General features: G+C 34.5%; 1 protein-coding gene across 4 annotated transcripts in view; it reads right to left on the bottom strand.

Moving 5' to 3' along the window:
* Nucleotides 1-22,216, bottom strand: part of LOC143225350 (E3 ubiquitin-protein ligase RNF185-like) — an 83,978-nt gene that overhangs the window by 59,402 nt on the left and 2,360 nt on the right. For 2 of the 4 annotated variants that reach the window (XM_076454614.1, XM_076454582.1), the window contains exons 1-2: nt 13,177-13,196; nt 9,059-9,232 (exon numbers count right to left, since the gene is read on the bottom strand). In XM_076454614.1, coding sequence (XP_076310729.1) covers nt 9,059-9,232; nt 13,177-13,181 — 179 coding nt within the window. In that variant the 5' untranslated portion in view covers nt 13,182-13,196. Of the gene's footprint in view, nt 1-9,058; nt 9,233-13,176; nt 13,197-22,216 lie in introns of those variants that run through there. The other 2 variants (XM_076454593.1, XM_076454604.1) reach the window with 1 other exon arrangement.

Here is a 22,216-nt window from a genome sequence, read left to right as displayed (position 1 = left end):
TGAAAACATTAGATTATATATGATTTAGATAATATAACAAAATATAAACTATGCTTACTTAAATCAACTGATAAACGGTCCATCTGTTGGGTTTACAGCTATTGATAATAACTTAGGCATAACTTTAATCTATTTCAAATGCATTAGTAAGGAATTAGAAATTGAGTTATTGCATAAAATGTACTTTTAAATTATAAGAAAATGTAGTTTTAAGTAATAAACAAATACTCCAAACAAAAAATATTGACCTTACGGAGCCTCAAACTAAACTTCTCAATCTTAGTCAATGTATTTTACAGTGCTATAAACTGAAAGAGTTTTAAGACAGTTTTATTTTATTATTATCTACTTTGATTTACAAATAACTTATGATTTATATAGGGATCCCTTTTTAATAAAAAATATTTATAAATTACACTAAGAGCTCATTGTATTCATACAGTTAGGTAACATTCCAGAAACAAAATTTTTATTGTGTCAAGCCTAAATATTGTTTTGCACAGTCAAAGAAAGAAATTCTTGGAAAATCTTGCAATAATATGAAATACACAAAATCAAACTTTTAAATTCAAAAAAGATGGCTCTATGAATGTAATTACAAAGTTTTTAAAATTTGAAACAGAAACATTACTGCATTAATGAAGCTTTAATATAAAATTCTCAGTAAGTGCAGTAGCGTTAATTTGCATTTACAACAAAGAAATGAGTAGAACATGAAAGTACACATCTCAAACTGATGATTATGTCAACTCCATATAAGTGCAATTGAGCCACAGTGTCAATAGGAATAAGTGGATTATATATATGCGAAAACAGCTCGTTTGGGTTAAGAAAATATTTTACATATTTTCTCAAAAAAACGAGCCATATTTGCATATATATTTCTCTACAAGTGGGTTTTCTCGACATCACTGATGAATAAGTGGATTAGTTAAGCTCTATATTAAATGAAGGATATGAATTCACATAGTAACTTGATAAAGTCATCATATTGCAAAAGGGATGTTATGACAAAAGAATGAAAGTTTGATCATGGAGACTAAAGATGGTTTTGGTAAGTCTTTGCTGCATAGATACAACCTTGCTACAGCTGCACTGATCCTTATAGCTTTCTCAGACAGCTCTGTCCATTCACTATCAGCTATTAGGGTAGCAAAGAGTATGAATGCATGTTTAACATGTTGGTAAGTTAAAGCCACGTGAATGATAAGTCTCTCCTACACTGTTTGGGGCAGGAATTAAAATTGGGAAAAACTGGTGAAACAGAGAACAACTGGATCACTATATTATGCTAAACCAACTCAGCCGATTAGCAGGAAGATGTTAATACTTATCTAGCTGTTTGAGAGAGTGAGGTAAAAGCAATGATAATTTACCAAAATGACCATTTTGACTTGATCATTAAAGGCTGGTAGGTTGATCAAAAGATAAACAAGCTTTTAGTTAAAGATGTGGTATTCCTTAACTTACAAGTTGTAAAGCAGGATATTATGGTTAGATATTTATAAGACTATGTAAAAGCTGCCATAACATCAATTAATCAACAGAATAACTGCTGGAAGGGCATTAAGACTTATTTTCCAAGACATCAAGTGGTGTTTTGAGGTAGGATGTCTATAAAATACTATAACACAGTTAAGACATGTTATATGCAACACTTAAAATTTGACAATTGGCATGATTAGAAATGATCAATAAAATTTCTAATTCATCTATACAATGAAAAAGCTTTGCAACTGAGTAAACTGGAATGAACAGCAATTGCCTGTTGTAAAAAGCACAAGTGTAGAAAATGACATTTTGAAATTCTTCCTTCTTTCATTTTTAGGTTAGTGTGTGTGTAAGATGTTGCAGGTCTTTATAGTATCCTACCAGGATACAGGATACTACAATCCAGAGAACCTTAGACAGTGCAATATGTGACTGCAATACTCTATCTTTAAAAGCAAAGGTACACCTATGAACAATCCGGCAGAACACCCCATTAGTATGGTGAGCATTCTACATGTGCTATTGGTGATTAGAGAACAGAGTCAATCAACCAACACCTGATGCAGTGTGTGTAATGGTACATCAGGTCTTCAGTAGGAAAAGTCTCAACATCATAATCAACTAGTATATTCTCATATTGTACAGAGCAGATTTAAGACTAAGTACACCTGGTCAGGAAACACTCACTACAGAGTGGGATCCAAATGTGCAATAAATGCCACTGCAAAGAAAAAGAAAAATTACAGAGTACTTATCATAAAAAATAAACAGTTATAGCACTGTTGATGTCTCCCAGGAGAAAATAGAAATGTACTGTTAGGTGAATGGTAAAGTGATGGATATGATGGAAAGAAAATATGACAATCATCAGGAGAAAAGGTAGAAAATGCCAGAGGAATGAAACAATGAATTCAACCCAGAAGGACAATGGGAAAGAGTCATGAAAAAGGTGATGGCTTCACAGAAGGGAGAACTATGTATCGTATACCTTCAGAGAACCTTAAAATGACAAAGGAGATGGGGACATTAGAACATTCTAAAAGGACAGGGATAGAACAGAGCAAATGAGAGAGAAGTACAGAATGTAACATACCTGAATAACAAGTCTTCTAAAAGGTCAAAAAGGCCTGGACAATTTCTCTAAAATGACATGTGTTGATTGTTAGGTTGATTTGGTGTTTTGTGACACAAAGAAGCTAGGCTATCTGTGCCAAATATCCAGTAAAATGTTAAAATTAGTGTAAATTTAGTAAAATTCATAAAAGGAAATTAAGGCAAAACAAAACAAAGTTTATACCCAGTCTACAACATATTACTGTAGTTTTTCTCTTAACAAATTGTAAAGGACTTTCTGTAGTATAATTGTAATTATATGTGTTGATTGTTAGGTTGATTTGGTGTTTTGTGACACAAAGAAGCTAGGCTATCTGTGCCAAATATCCAGTAAAATGTTAAAATTAGTGTAAATTTAGTAAAATTCATAAAAGGAAATTAAGGCAAAACAAAACAAAGTTTATACCCAGTCTACAACATATTACTGTAGTTTTTCTCTTAACAAATTGTAAAGGACTTTCTGTAGTATAATTGTAATTATCATAACTCGCCAGAAAGACTAACAGGTTAATACAAAAACCACTGTCAGTCACCTGAAGTTGGCCTTTCCAGTCCTGGTTTCAAGTATTTTGACGTTACAGCCATTTTCTAATTTCAAATCAAATAAGATGGGCTGTGATTCTTAAAAGGGAAGCTCATTAAAAAAGGTCTAATGTATAAATTAAACAACTTAAAAAAAATTAAAAAGATTGATGGCCTTCAAAAAAATAAAAACATTTCTTAGGTGAACAGTGTCACCATTACCAATAATACTGTCTAACATCATGGACAAACCTTGGGACAGAACATGTTTAAAATGGTGCTGCTGTTGACAGCCATAACAATGGCAAGAAAGTAAAATGTGCCTTATTGTGACCTGAGAGTTACATGGACTATACACTGGTGCATCAGTTCCAGATAAAAGAAAATTACAAGTTAAAAAACTGTAGCCAGTGCATATTCTTGTTAGAACAACTTCCTCTTTCCAATCCTCACAGAAGCAAGATGGCCAAAGTCTAGTATAGGGTTTTATTTGAAAAAGCTTGTTGTCACGTTGCTCACTCCAAGTCGACTGCCAGTTGGCACAGAGCCAAACCTTGGATACAGGACCATAGCTCATGTATGGAATAGGCCCACTGGTGATAGTGCCTGAGCAAATAGATTTAGCTGCAGTGTCTGCAAGCTTGTTCCCACAAATACCAACATGGCCCGGTATTCAAAAAAACTGGATAGAAGTAGATGTTAAAAAGAAATAGCCCAGTCGGTTGTTAATATTGGAAATAACAGAATACGAACAAACGTGAACCTATTCCAAGACCACTAGAGAACTAAGAGTGTCAGAATAAATAGTGCAGTTTGAGTGCTGCTCAGCTTCTGTGTGATCCAGGGTAAGAGAAATGGTGTACAGTTCAGCAGTGAATGCAGAAGCTGTAGAGGGGAATCTGCATGCAACCACCGAACCACAACAAACCATGGCAGAGCCCACACAGTCACCTGATTTTAAACCATCTGTATAAATAGGAATGGAAGGATGGTTTGAAAGATGTTCAGCAAATAACAGACAGTATTTCCAATCAGGAGTGTCTACTTTTATCAGATGACTTAAAGATAGGTCACATTTGGGGACTGTAGAAAGCCATAGTGGGATGAGCTCGCCAGTGGATACAGCAATGTTATCCAAGGACAGACCCAATTCATCCAACTGCACCTGGATACAAAGGCCAAAAGGAGCAACGATCTAAAAAAGTGCAGCCCACCAAGAAAAAGAAACAACCCCAGGTGGGATGCTGTGGTAAGGATCGAAGTTTCAAAGCATACAGTAAAGAGAGTTGCAAATGGCGGAGGTGTAGAGGAGGTTCACGAGACTCTGTGTATAAGCTCTGGACTGGGGAAGTGTGGAAAGTCCCAGTGCAGGGCTGAAGTCCTTGATGATGAATGGGGTCCAATATCTTTAAGGCTGAGGTTCTGGCAGAGCCATAGACCAAAGATACATAGTCTAGTTTTGATAGAAAAAGAGCACGATATATCTTTAACATATAACATCGATCCACTCCTCAAGTGGTGGAAGAGAGAACACAGAAGATGTTTGGTGCTCTTGTACATTTGAATTGTAGCTGTTTGATGTGTGGTATAAAGATCAGCTTAGAGTCAAAGATAAGCCGCTAGATCTTTATCTCAAGGACCACCGGTAACACAACTTCACAGATACGGAGTTCAGGATCAGGGTATATACTCTGGTGGCAGCAAAAGTGCATGCAAACAGTTTTAGAAAGAGAGAAGTTAAAACAATTTGCTGTGGTCCACTTCACTAAACAATTGAGAGCAGTCTGTAGCTGCCACCCAATATACCTCATGGGAAGACTTGTTTTGGTTGGTTCACTAAATTCAAAACTGCTATGCTGGTAACTGACTTCCATGCCAAGGTAGGATGAAGTCTCCTAATCAAAGGGATAAACTGTAATTGTGAATGTTTGGGTAAATAGTATTAGGAAACCACATCAACCACAAAGGTGAAGGCTCTATTCCAGTGGTTGTTTAAATGTTAGCAGTAAGCAACTCCATTTATGAAGATGACAGCTTGATTCCAGTGGTTATGTTAATGGTGTCAGGAGGCCATGTCATCCAGTAAGATGATGGCTCAATTCTAGTGATTGCATGTTAGCAGGGAGCCAAATCATCTATGAAGGTGTCAGTTCAAATCCAGCTGTTGTACAGATGTGAACATGAGGATACATCAATCAGCTAGGTGATGTCTCAATTCCTCTGGAGGCTGTTGCCCCTATACCAGCAGACCACACTGCTCAACTCACAGTTTAATAGTTCTAAACTTTTCCTTGTGAATGCATTCATCAGGGTGCTTCCATGGTCAACTACCTCAGCAGCTTGAAACTGAAAATGGTAAGGGTTACCATACTCCACTCAAGGAAAAAAGGATAATCATGTGGTGGAGGGTCTAACAGAATGTCCTCACCAGAGAAAATACAAGGTTTACAATCAAGTCTTATTTTTAAAAGGAGATCATACCAAGTTATTCACTCAAGGCATTACAGGGAAGGGCAGCAATCCTCTTTTGTTTTACTCATGCAGTTCATTGGTGGTTGGTACATTATGGAACAGGTATTTTTATGAAGCAGATTTTCATGAGATAATTAACCATCACGCAGTTTTGTGGAATACAATGAGTGTAAAACGTTGGTTGGGTGAACCCTGAAAGGTAGCAGTATGTGCTATATAACACAGAACTCTATCAAGGACCAGTCTAAGGTAAAGATGGGATGTGGAAATAAGGGAAATATGTTTTAAAAGGATAGATGAAATAAGAAGCCAACAGAGTGCAATCAAGAAGACTTGACAAATAGTAGAACTCTCATGATGAAGAATTCATATGGGAGGGTATATGTAAAAGTTTGTGTGTGACCAATCCTGGCTGAACACATTGAAAAACAAAGCCTATGGATGTGGTACATCTGACCAAAAAGAAGCAGCTTGAGAATGAGGCCCATGGTAAAAGCATTCAACTGGGGAGAATGCCACTAATAGCAAAGGTGTCTGAAAACTAGAAAATTTAATTTTTAATTTGTTGATTCTGGTATGGACACAAAAAATGATTCATGAATAGATTGAAAGAACCTAGCATGAGACATGCAATAAGGTGAACATGTGCATGGGCCCAGTATGATAGAATCAACATCTGGAAATATATATCACTGGACCAGGTGCCCCTTTGGTGGTTGACATGTACCACTGACATAATTATACAAATAAATCATCACCATACAATTACAGGTAAGGAGGAGGAAGAGATTTAATGTACAATTTACTGCTAAAAGCGTTAGAACACTGATATGCAAGACAGTTTCATTCACAGGCCAATCGCCAGAATATTCCTCGTGACTGACCTATACCCTCACATTTGAAGGAATATGTCCATAAAAACATGTAAATCTGGATGCAAGGGAAGAAGCAGCTTGCCTGCTAATGTATGGATTTTGTCCAGTCACCATTGCAAATAATTTCACAGGGAAGTAGAAAAGAAAATGATGGAGCAGAGAGAATTCCGAGGAAGGCTCCATTGTTCATAAAGCACCTGTTGCAGGGATCTTATATGGACATGACCTAAAGGGACCAGAGCAGTCATGGAGAATTACATCCTCAAATAGTGACAGGACATTGCTAGCTGTAAGTGACTGAGCTGAGAAGGTATGGTGAACTAAAAGTTCCATGGAACAAAGAAGTAAAGGAAACAAAAGTTTGAAGCTGACATTGGTGTTAAAAAAAGACCCTCAAATGGATTAGATACTGAGCTGATCAAATGAATGATTTCTCCAATCTGATCAACCAGCTCACCCGAGTCATCATTGAAAGGAGTTGCGAGTAAAAGTGACAGATTCCTTCTCTGAATGAGCAGTTATTCATGCAATAATGAAATCACATGCCCAGAGCATAAAGATAATAAGCAAAAGCTCAGGCAAGTTCAAAAAATTGGTAAAACACTCAAAAACTGAAGATAAGGTCGAGACTGATGTGCTATGAGGATGTAAAGGTAAGCAATGGAGACATTTTTCTTATCCATAACCCTGGGGAAAACACCTATCTTAGGATGAGAAAAAGACTCCAAAGTGAACTTGAAGACTCTGATGAACTGGTTTTCTTGTGGACAATGAAAGATGGTGAACCAGTTTGTTTGAACTGCCTCTGATAGACACTGGTATTTCATGGGATATTAAAAAGGAGAAAAGGAAACAAAGCAAGGAGAAACAGGAGGTGGGAAAAGAAACTAGATAATGAATCATTCTGACAGAACCTGTATTTCCCAAGATTGTTAATTAAGGGATAGCAGTGAAGAAAAACTCCAACAGTCAAGCTTTCACTGAACCTACAGGGTAGTCACTGGTACTGAAAGATGTCATGTCATGAAAGAAATTAATGAAAATAAGTAACCCAATTAGAAGGAACAGATAAGGGTTGGGAGAATGAAGGATGGGAAATATGAATAAGTGGTACATGAGGTTCTGACCAAGACAAACGGACTACAAAAGTCATAGGGGTTGATTGCTGATGAGCCGATGTCACCCAAGGCTCAGTGGTTTCTGGGACTGCATCAAAGACATCTCACAAAAGCTGCAAGACATAAATCCCTGGGATATTTTGTAGGGTAACTAACCCAAGCCAATAGCATGCTTCTACCTATAAGGTCCGAACAACAAAGAAACCATGTGTAACACCACTTCCAAGGATGAAATGTGAGCTAATATGGAGAAGAGAATGTGAAAAGTATATGCAGAAAATCCCTCAGAATTTCTGTGATGACACTCTTATAGGAAATGTATGGAAGAAAAAACTGTAGAAAGTTGGTAATGGTATGATAAGGGGAAGAATACTGGACATAGATAAGGTTAAGATTACATTTGAGAGTCACACCTCCAAATAGGTACCAATTAACCTAACAACTGAGGATCTAAAAATGAATAGTCCACATGACAGTAAGAAAGGGTGTCCTGATCAAAAGTTCTTGAGGGGAATGGCATGCTGATCCCCTCTCCTGATTGAAAGACAAGTTGATCCTCACACACCTGAATATAAAGGAGGGAGAATTAACAAAAATCATTGAAAAGACTGCTTGTGTAACAAGCAATAATAAGGTGAATAGGAGATAGATATAAAACATCACAAACCTGAGACACAAAATCCATGATGATCAAATTAGCCCTAGGCAAGGATTTTTCAATTGAAATTGTGATGTTTATTGTCAATAATCTTACCTTTCAGATAGAACATGACTAGACATGATAGCATGAATTGTAACCACATGATTAGGTCAAAAATTATTTTAATATAACATGTTCAACCTATGCATATATATTAAGTATCACATCAAAAGAAAATTCTCCTTTGTCAAAAACAGTGAGTAACAGGTGTTTTTTGTAATTACTATTTATAGTCCATTTAACTGGAAGCTGTTGGATTTTTTTCAGTTCAGATTGTTATTCAAAACAATTCATGAATTTCTTCCGATAAAGTATCCTTGATGGTAATTATTTCACTACAATATAAGCCTTTTATTCAGATGTGAGATTCAGATGAAGCACTCTTAGCACCACTGTAGATGCTTTAATTTTTACAAAAGCAAAATGTTAGTAACATCAGCTAATTAAAAACTGGTTGTAGTCTTGTCTTAAGCCTAAGCAAAGGATATCTCTAAAGTCTGTTCATAATACTGTGGATTATAGGAGTATATTGATGCATCATTTTCTTCCCAATTTTATATGCACATCCATGTATGCAGTACAGCTATAAATATTAACAAAAAACACAAAGTTAAATCCTTCTTGGTTACTCTAATATTTCATTTTTATAATCTAAATTTAGTATAATTGGTTTACTTTTAAAAGCACAATAGAATTGTATACATTTAATAACACAAAAAAAGCCTGTAATAAAACAGACATACGTGTTGTAGAAAAAATCAACTTACCAGAACAAATGACCACACAAACTGACTACAGCATCTTTAGCTGTATCCAGACAGATGTTGCATTCAAAATTCCCATCTTGACTTCCACCAGTGTTGTTCTCATTACCCCCAGAGGAGGATCCGCTATTTTTTGCTTCCTGTGTTGCAGTTGACATTTTTCTTTCAGAATTTAACCTGAAAGCAAACATGCATTTAAAAAAATAATAAGTTATATTTTAAGATTGTTCAAATAAAGTCACTTTAGATACGAAATACTTTTAGATAAAAGCTATATTGTCTAAAATATCTTTTAAAACATACCACCTAATTAAAGTAAATAAACAAGACAATATTTATCTGAAAACTGTCCAGTTATCTCAAAATTCCATTTATTTTACTATTTGACTGGTGAAAAGGTTTCATGACAAAATATAAGATGAAACTCAACATCTTATAATTGAAGTACATTAATATTTAGGTGGACAAGTAACAGTAAAGTTAAAGGAAAAATACGTAAAAATTAAATTATACTTTAAAACATGTATATATAGTATTTACAACTAGCCTAATGTTCCAATATAATAAATTAAGTAGGTCCTCGTGTTACAGAATATTCACCATGATTCATTTGCAAAGTAATACCATGGTTTAGTAAATACAACCAAGTCTGTGCTGAGAAATAAATGGACTATATATAAAGTATGATACACAATGAAAACATTTTTTTTATTTACAACACAAATTAACAGTATGCATGGACTTCACCTTTGGACTCTATGAAACACTATGAGCCAAATTACTTAGGTTCGAAAGAACTACATTTTGGCTTGCTCAGATTATTTGCTAAGCAACGAGCTTACCAGATCAAAAAGGAAAAATAACTACTAAGACTTACTAAGACTAATTAATAAGACTTGTAAGCTGAGTTGAATTCAAAGCAGCAATGAAAGTAACTTAAATGAGTATATCTGCCATGGCCTTTGAATTGGAAGAGTTCAGTGTATTTTGGTGTAGATCCTTCCACCAAGATGCCCCCAAAATATAGCCTATTGACTGACTTTGAAAACAAAGTCCACAACATCCCTTGATAATGCCCAAAAACTCAGAAGACATTAGCAAAACAGGATTAGGTGACTGATGCTGAAAGGCCCAACCTAAGGCCACCCATCTACAGGAATAAAAGGCCAAAGAGAAGTTTTGCAGTGCCCCAGACAACACTCAACCACCAGGATCTTTTCCATTTTACAAGTTGTTACTCATGACAAATACTTGTGTGGATGTTCAAATCCAAGTGGAGGTTAACAGAAAATACAGAACCTTCCCTGGAAGGTCCCCTCACAATGTACAGGAATGCACCTTGAAAGGTACAAGCCTTGAAATGCTCTCCTCAATTGATTCCCAACTTTTCCAAAGAGTCAAACCTTTGATGTAATTAAGCTATTATCAGACTAAGGTGGTACTGATGTAGCTGGTATTTTCATGGATTATAAATATCAGGTGAGTACTCAATCTCTGGTATAATGCAGTACAGAAAAAAAGACTTATACACCTGAATCACTCTAGGTTCCTCCAGGATCAACATACTTTCTGTCTATAAGATGCTCACCATTGCCTGAGATTCACCTACTTCACTCATTTGGTGCTTTCCACCTCACCTACCAGTGAAATAGTTCTTATCAACAGATGCTGTCTGTCAACTGCACTTCTAATTCATCCCTGATGTTCTCAAGTTGATGTAGTCAGAAATGGAGTAGGATTACTTTGGCTAGCAACAGACTGCCCCACTATGTCTCCCATTTGCAAAGTATATGAATGTCAGGAAAAAAAATATTTATTTATCTGGATTCCCCAAAGAATAAAAAAGGTGTTTAATGCAATGTGTCAAACTATAATAGAGATTTTATGATTAATACAAATCACTGGAATTTAGTAACAAGTTTCTGTGTGTGAGAATTGTACTGACATTGCTTGGGTTATAATTAGTGTTAAATTATAGGCTTGAACTGATAATGATGACATAAAACAGCAAATAAGAATGTTATTTAGTTTATACCTTTACAAAATTTTTCATTCCCAAATTGGCATGATTTAGATAATGTTTTATAAAGAACTTTTTCTTCAGCTGAGCACTAGTTTAGGTCTAACTTGATTTTAATACTAGAAGGCATAACTGAAGAGGGAGAGCACTAAAAATTTAAGCTCTTCAATATTTCTGAAAAAGTTATTTAATATTTATATTTTGTGGTAATTTAGGTTAAATAAAAAGATATAGTAATTTTGGTAAATAAAAGTAAGATGGTAAAACTTTTAACTCAGAATTAAGTGGTATAAACTGGAAAACTAACATCATAAATTAGATTTATTGTTAACTTGAAACACAGAAGTGATTGAGAAGGTAGATATTGGGAAACATCTGGGTTCACATGATCATTATCTTATTATGTTTGGTGTTTTGCTGCATATGGAGATAAGGGAAAATTATATTTTCTTTACAAATTTAAAAAGAATTGAAATTCCTTATAGAAAGAAAAGGGTAGCTGCAAGTAAAAAAACAAGGTTCACAAACAGTGTAAGAGAAAATTTTAAAAAAGGCATCATAACTTTAATAAATTTAAATCGACTGTCATGATGGGAGATTCAGAAAATTATAGAAAATAGGAAAGTTGTTCAAACAGAAAATTAGTATGTCAAAATAGAAGTATTAAAAAGATTGGCTAAAAATGTAAAACTTAACAACAATGATTTCTTTAAATATGTTAAGGATAAACAAAATGTTCAGATGAGAATAGGACCCTTATGGGATGATAAAGAAAAGCTTGTATCTGATGGTTACAAGATGGTTGGGTTATTAAATTTTACATTTTCTTCAATTTTTACTAATGAAAATTTAAACAGTGTTCCTGTCTTAACAGATGATGGATGTAAACAAAATTGAACAAGTTGACTTTATTAATTCTGAACCTGCTAAGAAACAATTGCATATCAACATACATAACTGCAGATGACTTGTACTAATTAGCAATGTATCAATACTACGTCAATACATACTGGCCTCAACTGATTTTAGTAACTAACACTGGTGGCTGAGGTATACTTTCTGTATAGCATCAGCATTACTTTTGAATACTGGCTGAATCACAGTTTCATGGCAATTTAGTAATGAGTAACCACATGGGTGTAGTACCTCTAACTATGCTGCAAGCAAAACTGCCTTGGCAACCACTCAAAGTGTGAAGAGAAAAACAGGTCTTTTCCACTTACTTTAGGCATAAACAATTGGGAAATAACACTTTCTGCCCAGGAACAAGAAAAAGTAAAAATTTTGTTACATAGTGTAATAAGCAGAGGTATACCACACAGCTTAAATAAGTGTTGCAAAACCAACTTGGCACCAGCAATCAAAATTATTTTGTTAATAACTACAATATGTGCTCAGAATCTGACAAAAGACTAAAATGCATTTATCATGGTTGTATTAAAACTCAACAGTAAGAATTTTTAAACCTTCCTTCTGAAATGTGCACAAGCAATTTACTGCTAATGTCTTTGAAGTTTTACTAGTAAAACTCCAACACTAAACAGCAATTTACTAGTTTGCTTGTGTTAATTTCAAATTCTTATATTAACTATTATAAGTTATTTTTTGTGTATAATGTAACTTACCTTCTCTTAAGCATTTTACAGTGTCTAGTTCAGTTAGATGAACTTGTATTGAAGAATTTATGTGAAAAATGAATGACCAAGTTTCAAGACTAAACAGTTGACATTACTACTTCCTACTGGTCTGAAAAATTAACTTATCCTTGACATTTACCTCAACATATACATAAATGAAACTCTCGAGTTAATAAAACACCTTCCAATTAAATAAAATAACTTCACAACAAAAGGTTTATAAAAGTAATGTATAACAATGTGGGTTTCATTAATTATCCAACAGGTACCATTTCAAAAAATCAAAACAGAGTTACTATTAGCAGCATTGTCACAAACAACTCTCTTTATTTTAGACTCTGCTGTTTACTGTGCACTAAGCCTTTAAATTTTAAAAGAAATTATTTTATTATTTCAAGTTTTGGCATAAACAGTCATTAAATAAGAATCTGATGTATATAATTCTTTAAAATTAATTTACAAACCTCATTTTTATTGTTTCTGCTACTCTTCTAAATTGGAGATATCTTAAAGCAAATAAATGCTTTATTCTTTATTACACAAATAGGAAGAATGTTACTAAAGCAAATACTAAACTGGATAACTTCAATTCTGCAGTAGTAAACCTCTGTTGTAGCCATGCTGAATTACCCCAATGATATTCATTACCTTTTAATTCTCATACCTAGATACACCACAATAAATTTATATTTGTTTTATAAGTACAAAATTTTCAGGTTTCTTTAGTTACATGTTTATATCATAAAATAGTTCCTTATCATTATATGAAAGGAGCCTCAAATAAATTCCACGTTTTAGTGTTAGAATAACAATGACTTTAACTTCAGATATGTTTTGTAAATGTTCCTTAATTTAAGCTCAATTTAAAAATAAAGAACAAGGTTTAGATACAATAATAATTAGAAGTCATCTGTTACTGTCATTGTTAGCTGTCAGCTAACTGCACTAATTTAATAAAAAGTATATTCACTAAGTCTAAAGATATGCTTAGTGTCAAATAACCACTCAAAAATAGCTTATCGCAAACATCTTATAACAAAAGTTAATAACTAATAATTGAATAACCTGCATTTTTGTAAAGGAGCACTACTTACAGTCATGAAAAGTATGTTAGTCTCACACACAAAATGATAGCATTCAACTGAAACACTTATCAATTTAAACTGATGTGGCTAAATTTATGTCAAGAATCTTTCATTTTACTTTTCCATAGTTCTACTTAATAATACATCAACATATATTTGTAAATAATAATTAATATTATGTTCAATGCAAAAATATTAATGCACTAAAAATTAATTCATAATGTTTTAAATTTCCAAAAAAGACACATTTAACTTTGATAGCACTTCTTTGTAAAACAGTTTGTTACATAAGAAATACTGATCTTCTTTGTCTTCTACATGTAATCGATAAAATTAGTAATTAAAATTAAATATAATAATGTAATTCATTATATTCCAAAAATACATTTTTGCTTTCCTAATAAAATGCTTTAAGTGAGAAAAACAAATTGATATAAATTAAGAACATGCAAGTCAAAAAATACAAGCTTACACATAAATAAAGTTCATTATGAAAAGGTGCACACTGTTACAGAAACATATTACTAGGACTACAAGTTAATTGATTACTAGCGAGCAGTAATTATTTGAATAATGGCCTATAAAGTAATTTATTACTCAAAGTAAAGAGTAAAAGATCAATATCAGAAAAATAATCAACTAGTCAAATTAGGATTTTCAGTTGCTCTGAATAATCAAGAATTACAAATGCTGCCATTAGGTTTAAGTGCAAAACCACATAACAGGCAGCACCTCCCCAGTGACTCTGTTGGAAGTGTGAAGGTTTATAAAGCTAAAAACCCCAGTTTCTATAGCTGTAGTGGACACACCACATTATATAACAACTTTGAGATTAACTACAAACATAACAGATGTGTGAGTAGGAAGAATGTGCTTTGTGATTTAAGAACCTCAAATTTGATTATGGTTGACCTTAATTTATTTATCATGTTTTTATTACTGCAAGCTATTAAAGGCTATCTGTTGCTGTCACTAATTTTGACCTGTTGAGTAGAGGCTGTTAATATCAACACCCATCACCAGCTCTTCAATTTTTCTTTACACCTGTGTTATAATTTGTAACTGCATAACTATATTCATTTATGTTATGTATTTAGGTGCAAATCTGGAGAAAGGGTCCAGATTCCTGTCCATCTTTCTACCATATATTAATAGCTTTATTCATTAATGTTGTAGAAATAAATGTGGATCTAGCTGAGGGATCCAGAGTATAAGCCACTATTCTTATTTATTTTTTCAGAATTTATTACCATTGCTTAACACTCCTACGAAAAGACGTTTCTAGTCCTGATTTCTCCAAGCCCGTTCCCCTGGCTGTGGTTTCGCTAGATAGTAGATAGGGACAGTGGGAATCTCGTTAACCCATTCATTAATGGATTTAAATGGCAATTTCATTTAAATACAAAATTATTAGCCTAATATTAATAACCTTTCAAGTTGCTCTGGGGCCTATTAGGCCCCACTTTTCATAGGAGTGTTAATGTATAAGCAGGCATAGATTTAGTATAGGGTTCCAAGGGGTTAAAAATCTCATCCAATTTCTTCCACTTACTGTTTTCAGAAATTGAAAAAATTGTTTTATTTAATGTTGTATAAGTAGGTACAGACTTTAGGGGATCCAACCCCCACACTGCTTTTGTTCAGAAATTATTTTTCAAAACAGACAGTAGTATCAAAGAAATATTTGTATTTGATTTAATTGCCCCCTATTAATTACCATAAAAGTTTTTTTTTTTAGTTTTTCTGAAGGTGAACACAGCTGGAGTCTGCAGAATCCAATATAGGCCTCAACCAGTAACTGATTATTTCTAAATGAATACAACAACTTAAACACTAATTAAACAATGACATAATAAATTTTGTGCCTTAGCTTCTTTCAAACACTAGCAATGTGTGTTTGCTCTAAACTTTGAAGATTTGTTTTCATTAATATTTATGACTTAGGCCACCTTCTGCTCTTCTAATACAAGTATAATACATGCATAAATAAAACCATAATCATTCTTTATAGCATGTAGAAGGCATATGTCATTCTTGTTAAAAACCTGATTTTTCATTATTTGAAATTAAAACCCTCAGGATGTTGATATCCAAACTAAGCAAAACTGTATGGCTATACAAGCAATGACTTACAGTTGAAAAAGAGGCATTCTGTTTACAAATACTAAAATATTAATTTAGGTGTAGACTTTTTAATTTTGTTCTTAACATAGTTACTTCTTGTTGACAACAAAATTTTACTGTTTGCCTTTAATCAACTTATTTTCACATCAATCATTTTTCTACAAATGAAGATAGAAGCTTTCAAATTGTTGGATTACAACCAAGTGAACTAATCATCATGATTTTGTTGGCTTTCTCACTGATTTTATTACTAAAGGTATTAGTAATATGTAATTGTGACTAAAAGAATAAAAAAAACAATGAAAGTCATTTTCATTTTTTTATTTTGTATGTTATTAAGGTTGTAAAAGTTATTAACATTACTTATAAGTTGTTTTGTTCTTTTAAAAGAGTCACAAACCAGTAATATGTATATTTCTATCATTGAAAAGTCAGTAATTTTAGTACAGTAGTCATGTCAATATTTGTAGAGAGAAACCTTCAGAATATTAATCATGCCACATTTAAGTTTTTACAGGTTTCGTAACACTTTCTACATATGATACACTTTCATGTACAACAGTTAGGATGAAAAAAACAGCTTACTCCTAGTACACTGATAGACAGGGGTTCTAGATTTTTACATATTTTCACTTCAACTATTTAAGACAATTTTATGTGAGCTAATTTAACTTCAAATATTTTATAATCTATATTTTGTTATATTCTGGCACTAGTGTAATTTGTGAAAATAAAAATTAATATATTTACTTCTACACAGCTGCAAAGAGTTTTGCCTATGTTGATTTTTTAAAAATATTTTCCTACCATCCCATAGATAATTACATTAACAAAGAACATATTACACCCTTGGGGCTCTATTTTTTCCTCTCCAATTTTTAAGCATTTCACATGAAGGCCTTGATTAAAATCTTAATATGGTATCACATTAAGTGGTTTAATTATTTATATATGAAAGTAAGCTTTGTAAACAGCTAAAAAGATAGTTCAAATATGACTGGGTAGAGCAAGAATACTTCACATAATATTAAATATATAGACTTAAGAGTTTTTGTTTAATATAACTTCTCTAAACATTCTTTTTGTTGTGAATTGTGAAAGTTGGTTGGAGTTTTTTGGCACAAAACAGCTAGGCTACCTGTGCCAAACATCCAGTAAAAAGTTAAAATTAAAGTAAGTTTAGTAAAATTCATAAAAGGAAATTAAGTAAAACAAAATAAAGTTTAAAAAAAACATAAATAATACTAAAACCAATATTTACATCTAGTCTATAGCAGTAAGAAAAAACTACAGTAATACAAGTTGTAAAGGACTTTCTGTAGCATACCTGTAATTATCATAACTCACCTGGAAGACTAACAGGTAAGTTCAAAAACAATCATTAGTAACCTGAAGTTGCCTTTCCAGTCCTGGTTATTTGACATTTCAGCCATTTTCTAATTTCAAATTGAACTAGATAAACTGTGATTCTCAAAAGGGAAGCACATTAAAAAGGTCTAAGAAATAAATTAAAAAACTTAAATAGCATTAACAAGATTAATGGCCTATAAAAAACTAAAAACATTTCCAAGGTTGACACCATCACTAATAACAGTCTAATGTTATGGATAAACCTTGGAACAGAACATGTTTAAAATGTTGCTGTCGAGTCATAACTATGGCAAGTCAGTAAAATGTGGCTTATTTTGACCTGAGTGTTACACAAACAACATATTGGTGCATCAGTCCCAAATAAAAGAAAATGATGAGTTAAAAAACTGTGACCAATGAGTAGTCTAGTTAGAACTTCCTCTTTCCAGTCCTTATAGAAGCAAGACAGCCAGAGTCCAATATAGGGTTTTATTTGGAAAAAGCTTGTTTTCACATTGCTCACTCCAAGTCAACTGCCAACTGGCACACAGCTGAGCCTTGAATACAGGACCACAGTCCATGTCTGGAACAGGTACAACTGTTATAGAGCCAGAGCAGATAGATTTAGCTGCAGTGTCAGCGAGCTCATTCCCACGAATACCAATGTGGCCCAGTATCCAGAAAAACTGGATAGAAGTAGATGTTAAAGAGAAATGGGCCAGTTAGTTTTGAATATTGGCAAGAACAGGGTATAAACTAACATGAAGGGAATTCAGGGCCAGTAGAGCAGCATTCCATATGGTACATCATTAGGTCCAACCAAGGTACTGCTAGACCGATGAAGGGCCTGTTTTAGTTCTCCAGCGTAAATGGAAGATTATAGTCATAGAGACAATCAGCTTGACAGGAAAGAGGTGATCACTCTGCCCAAGTCTTGATGGCTAAGAAGGTGGAGGAAGAAGCAGAAGTGCTAGATACTTGGCAAAAGCTTTTACTTTGAGTATCAGCAATGATCTAAGTATCAGCTATTTCCTGGCCATCAGAGAGTAAGATCGAGAGGTGGACAATTATATTGCCCATTGACCTTTTGAATCTTGTCTCATATGACTTTGGAACTGATGGTAGAAGATATGCTGGTTGTGAACTTAATCCAAGATTCCTTCTGGCTTTGACATCTTACCTACCCACATGTGCACGGGCCAGCTGGAAAGTGATGAGGTGCAAGAGTGCGAGATACCTACGAAAAGTATTCCACACCTGTTTTTGAGCCTTCCATGCCATGTGGAAGGCAGGACTCCACCACAGATGAGGATATATTGGAAAACGTGTCAAGATTTTAGAAATACATTAAGCAATTGCTTGTATAATACAGTCAGTTACTGCTGCCACACAGTCATCTATTGATGGCTTACAGATGATGGCAGGATCAAGTTTGCAAGAGCAGTGAAAGAGGACCAGTTTGCTTGATCCAGCTCCCACCAGGGTATGCGGGTCAGGTAGCATCAACCATGGCCAGTCTCTCACAAAATTATAGGAAAATGATTGCTGCCTCATGGATTATTGTCAACCCTCCATGAAAAATGGGAAAATAATTAAGGGGAGCAAATTGAGAGATCAATAGCAGTAAAGGACTGACTAGGTGCATGAAAATTAGTAGAAGAACCAGTACTGAAAAGAGAAAGGTTGTGATCAGAGAGTATATGCTCTACAGAGCTACCCCTCCTATCAATATCAGAACTTTCCCAAAGGGGATAATGTCCATTAAAGTCCCCCAGGATTAAAAGTGGAGATGGCAACTGTTCAATGAGAGCATCAAGGTCCGACTGTTCGTATGTCTCTCCAGGTGACAGGCAGAGAGAGCAAACAGTGATGGTACGATCCAAGGAAACAAGGATGGCTACGGCCTCCAAGGGTGTGTCCAGTGGCAAAGACAGGATTGGCACATACTGATCAACTAACAATGTCACCCGTCCATGCACTTGTCCATCACACTGCCTGTCACTTCTGTACAAAGAAAACCACCAAAAGGTGCCTGTATAAGCAGATTTCAGAAATGTTTCCTGTAAGGAAAGACACACAGGATGGTAGGAAGCAATCAATATTTTAATGTCATCCAGATTAGAATGTAAACCTTGACAGTTCCTTCATATCAAGGTGGACAGTTTTATTTATGTGTAGGCGAATTGGGTAGAGAATCCTTCTGTTTATGAAAATGTCTTTTTTCCTTACTGTCCTTATTTGAGGGAGGTCTATCGACCTCTATGGATCCTGCCCTGGGTTGATTGGACAGGTCTTTGCTGTTGGAATGGATTCCAGTGACTGTGGATGTGAACAAATGATAACTTTGCATCTTGGGGTTGGAGAAGATGTATCAGAGGAAATGCCTGTATCTGGAACCAAAGGAAGTGGACCTTGGGATTTGTTAAAATGTATGTAAGGGACAGAGATGGGTGTTTAAGGTGATTCATCAACTTTTTTAACCATGGATGTCAAAAAAACTTTTCATTTGGTTTGAGAATGATTCTTTTGGAGGCACAGAGAGATCCATATGCACTCTCACTGTAGTAGTGGAACAAAGTGCAGCAGCACAAGTCCGAGATGAAGTGATGAACAGCAACTTTCCAGCCTCAGGGTAAGTAATGTTCTGAATCATTTTTAAATACTGCACCTCTTTTTCTTCCAACCATTTAGGGCAAGAACGAAAGTAGGAGGGGTGAGAGCCATTGCAATTGATGCAACGAGGGTCCATTTCACATTCGCAGGCATCGTGGTCCTTGCCACTGCAACGAGCACACGTCAAGGAGCAACGGAATAATATCTTCGAGTGACCGAACTGCTGATACTGGAAACATTTGAGATGATTTGGAGTGTATGGCCTTACACTGCAATTAAGATAACCTGCCTTGATGATGGCAGGTGGAAGATGTGATGTAAATGTCAGAATGAGCATTATACCCAAACACATGCATCAGATACAATGTCCACAACACCTGTTGAGAACATCCAACACTGGTATTTAGTTGACCCTAGCCCAAGTGGACCAGCCAATTGACCCAAGGGACCACCCTAAGGCTGCCCGTCTGCAGGAATTCAAGGCCAAAGTTGTGTGTTACGATTGGATCCTTCAACCACCAGGATCCTCTCCTCTCCCCTTTATGGGTTGCCACGCACAGCAAACACATGGGTGGGTGTTTAGATCCAAGAAGAGGTAAATTGAAAGAACAGAACCTTCCCTGGGAGGTCCCCTCACCACGTACTGGAATCCACACCAAGGGGTCACACGAAAAAAAGATATCTTTATACAATAGCTGCTCAGTCTCAGGTGTCATCCAAACACTATGCTATTACTAGTGATAGGGCAAATAGAATCTTAAGTTGCATCTGCAGGATATTGAATATGAGTGTGTTTGTGTTTTTCTTATAGCAAAGCCACATTGGGCCATCTGCTCTGCCCACCGAGGGGAATCGAACCCCTGATTTTAGCGTTGTAAATCCGAAGACATACCGCTGTATTAGCGGGGGGCATTGAATATAGAGTCTTAAAGAGGCTCTGATTTAATTGTCCAGGTCACTGGTTGAGCCACATTTGGAATATTGTGTTCGGTCTTGGGCATCTTACCTTAGAAAATACACTGAATTGTTGGAAACGGTTCAGAGAAGGGTTTCTAGAATGATGTCTGGGATAGAATGGTTGTATTTCGAGGAGATGGTAAAATCTCTGAAGTTGTATTCTCTTTGACAAAAATTATGGGGGATCTGATTAAGGTGTATAAGATTATAAATAATTTGACAGTGTTCATGCATCATTTGTTTTCATACTTATCAGTAAGAATAGTAGGACTAGTGGACATAAGTATAAATTTTGACAGTACAAGAGTCATCTTCAGTTAAGACAGCCTTTAAAATGGGTTGTCTTTGGATGTTATGCATACAATAAATCTAAGTGAGCTTGAGAGAAATGTTGGTAAGGGCCACCTTTAAGATTTATTTATTTATTAATAGTTTTCATTTAGTTTGGAGGATGGAACAGCCAATATGTTTTAAAATTGTAAATTAAATCATCCAGCTATAATGGCTGGGTTACAGAAATAAAAATAATTATTAATAAAGTATAGTCAAACTGGATCTTTTGTTACTAGTAGACAACCTTATATAAAAGTCAAAACTTGGGCTGTACTTTCTCCTTTACATTAATGATATTGACAGGTTAGATTAGTAAAATTTGCTGATGACAAGCTTTTGGGTATCTACAGCTATATTGAGGTACTACAGAAAGACTCGAACCTATTGTCTTCAAAATATAGCACATATCAAGAGGCTGTTACACTACTGATCCCACAGATAATTAAACTTAAATAAGGACACCTCTTACCTTTCTTTCTCAAGATAAAACAAGTAAAAATATTGTATAGTCTTAGTTTGAAATTTTGGAAAACAAGTCTTGTAAAAGAAAATAGTACATACATAGATTAATTTTGTTGGGAATGATATGTACTATATCAAAGTTCTTCCTGTACATTCACTAATGCATTTTATTTAATAACAACAGAACATGCAAAATAACTCATGCATGAACTAATTAAGAAAAGTTGATTTATATCAGTGCTGCCTTGAACTAAACTGTTGTTGAATGTGTGCATATAAAACAATTGCAACCTTATCTGGCACTCAAAATTTTACTTAGCCCATACTGTAAAACAAAAGTAATTATTGTTCCAAAAAATTAAACTTATTTCATTACTTTATAGATGACTGAGGGTTTTCAATTAACAAGATATGGTTTTGGTGCTTATAGTTTCAGTGTGGGGTTTAGAGGTATGAATTTTTAAATATTTGTATGTGCTACACATACAAATTTCAAAAGTTTCAAGAATTTGCATGGGTCCCTAGAAATCTACCAGGAGTTTTTTTTCTATCACCAAGTATAACAGTGAAAAATTGTTGT

Source organism: Tachypleus tridentatus, chromosome 1 (assembly GCF_004210375.1).
Source record: "Tachypleus tridentatus isolate NWPU-2018 chromosome 1, ASM421037v1, whole genome shotgun sequence".
NCBI classification, from domain to species: domain Eukaryota; kingdom Metazoa; phylum Arthropoda; class Merostomata; order Xiphosura; family Limulidae; genus Tachypleus; species Tachypleus tridentatus.
The sequence above is the reverse complement of the archived record's forward strand: the minus strand, read 5'-3'. Positions and strand labels throughout refer to the sequence as shown.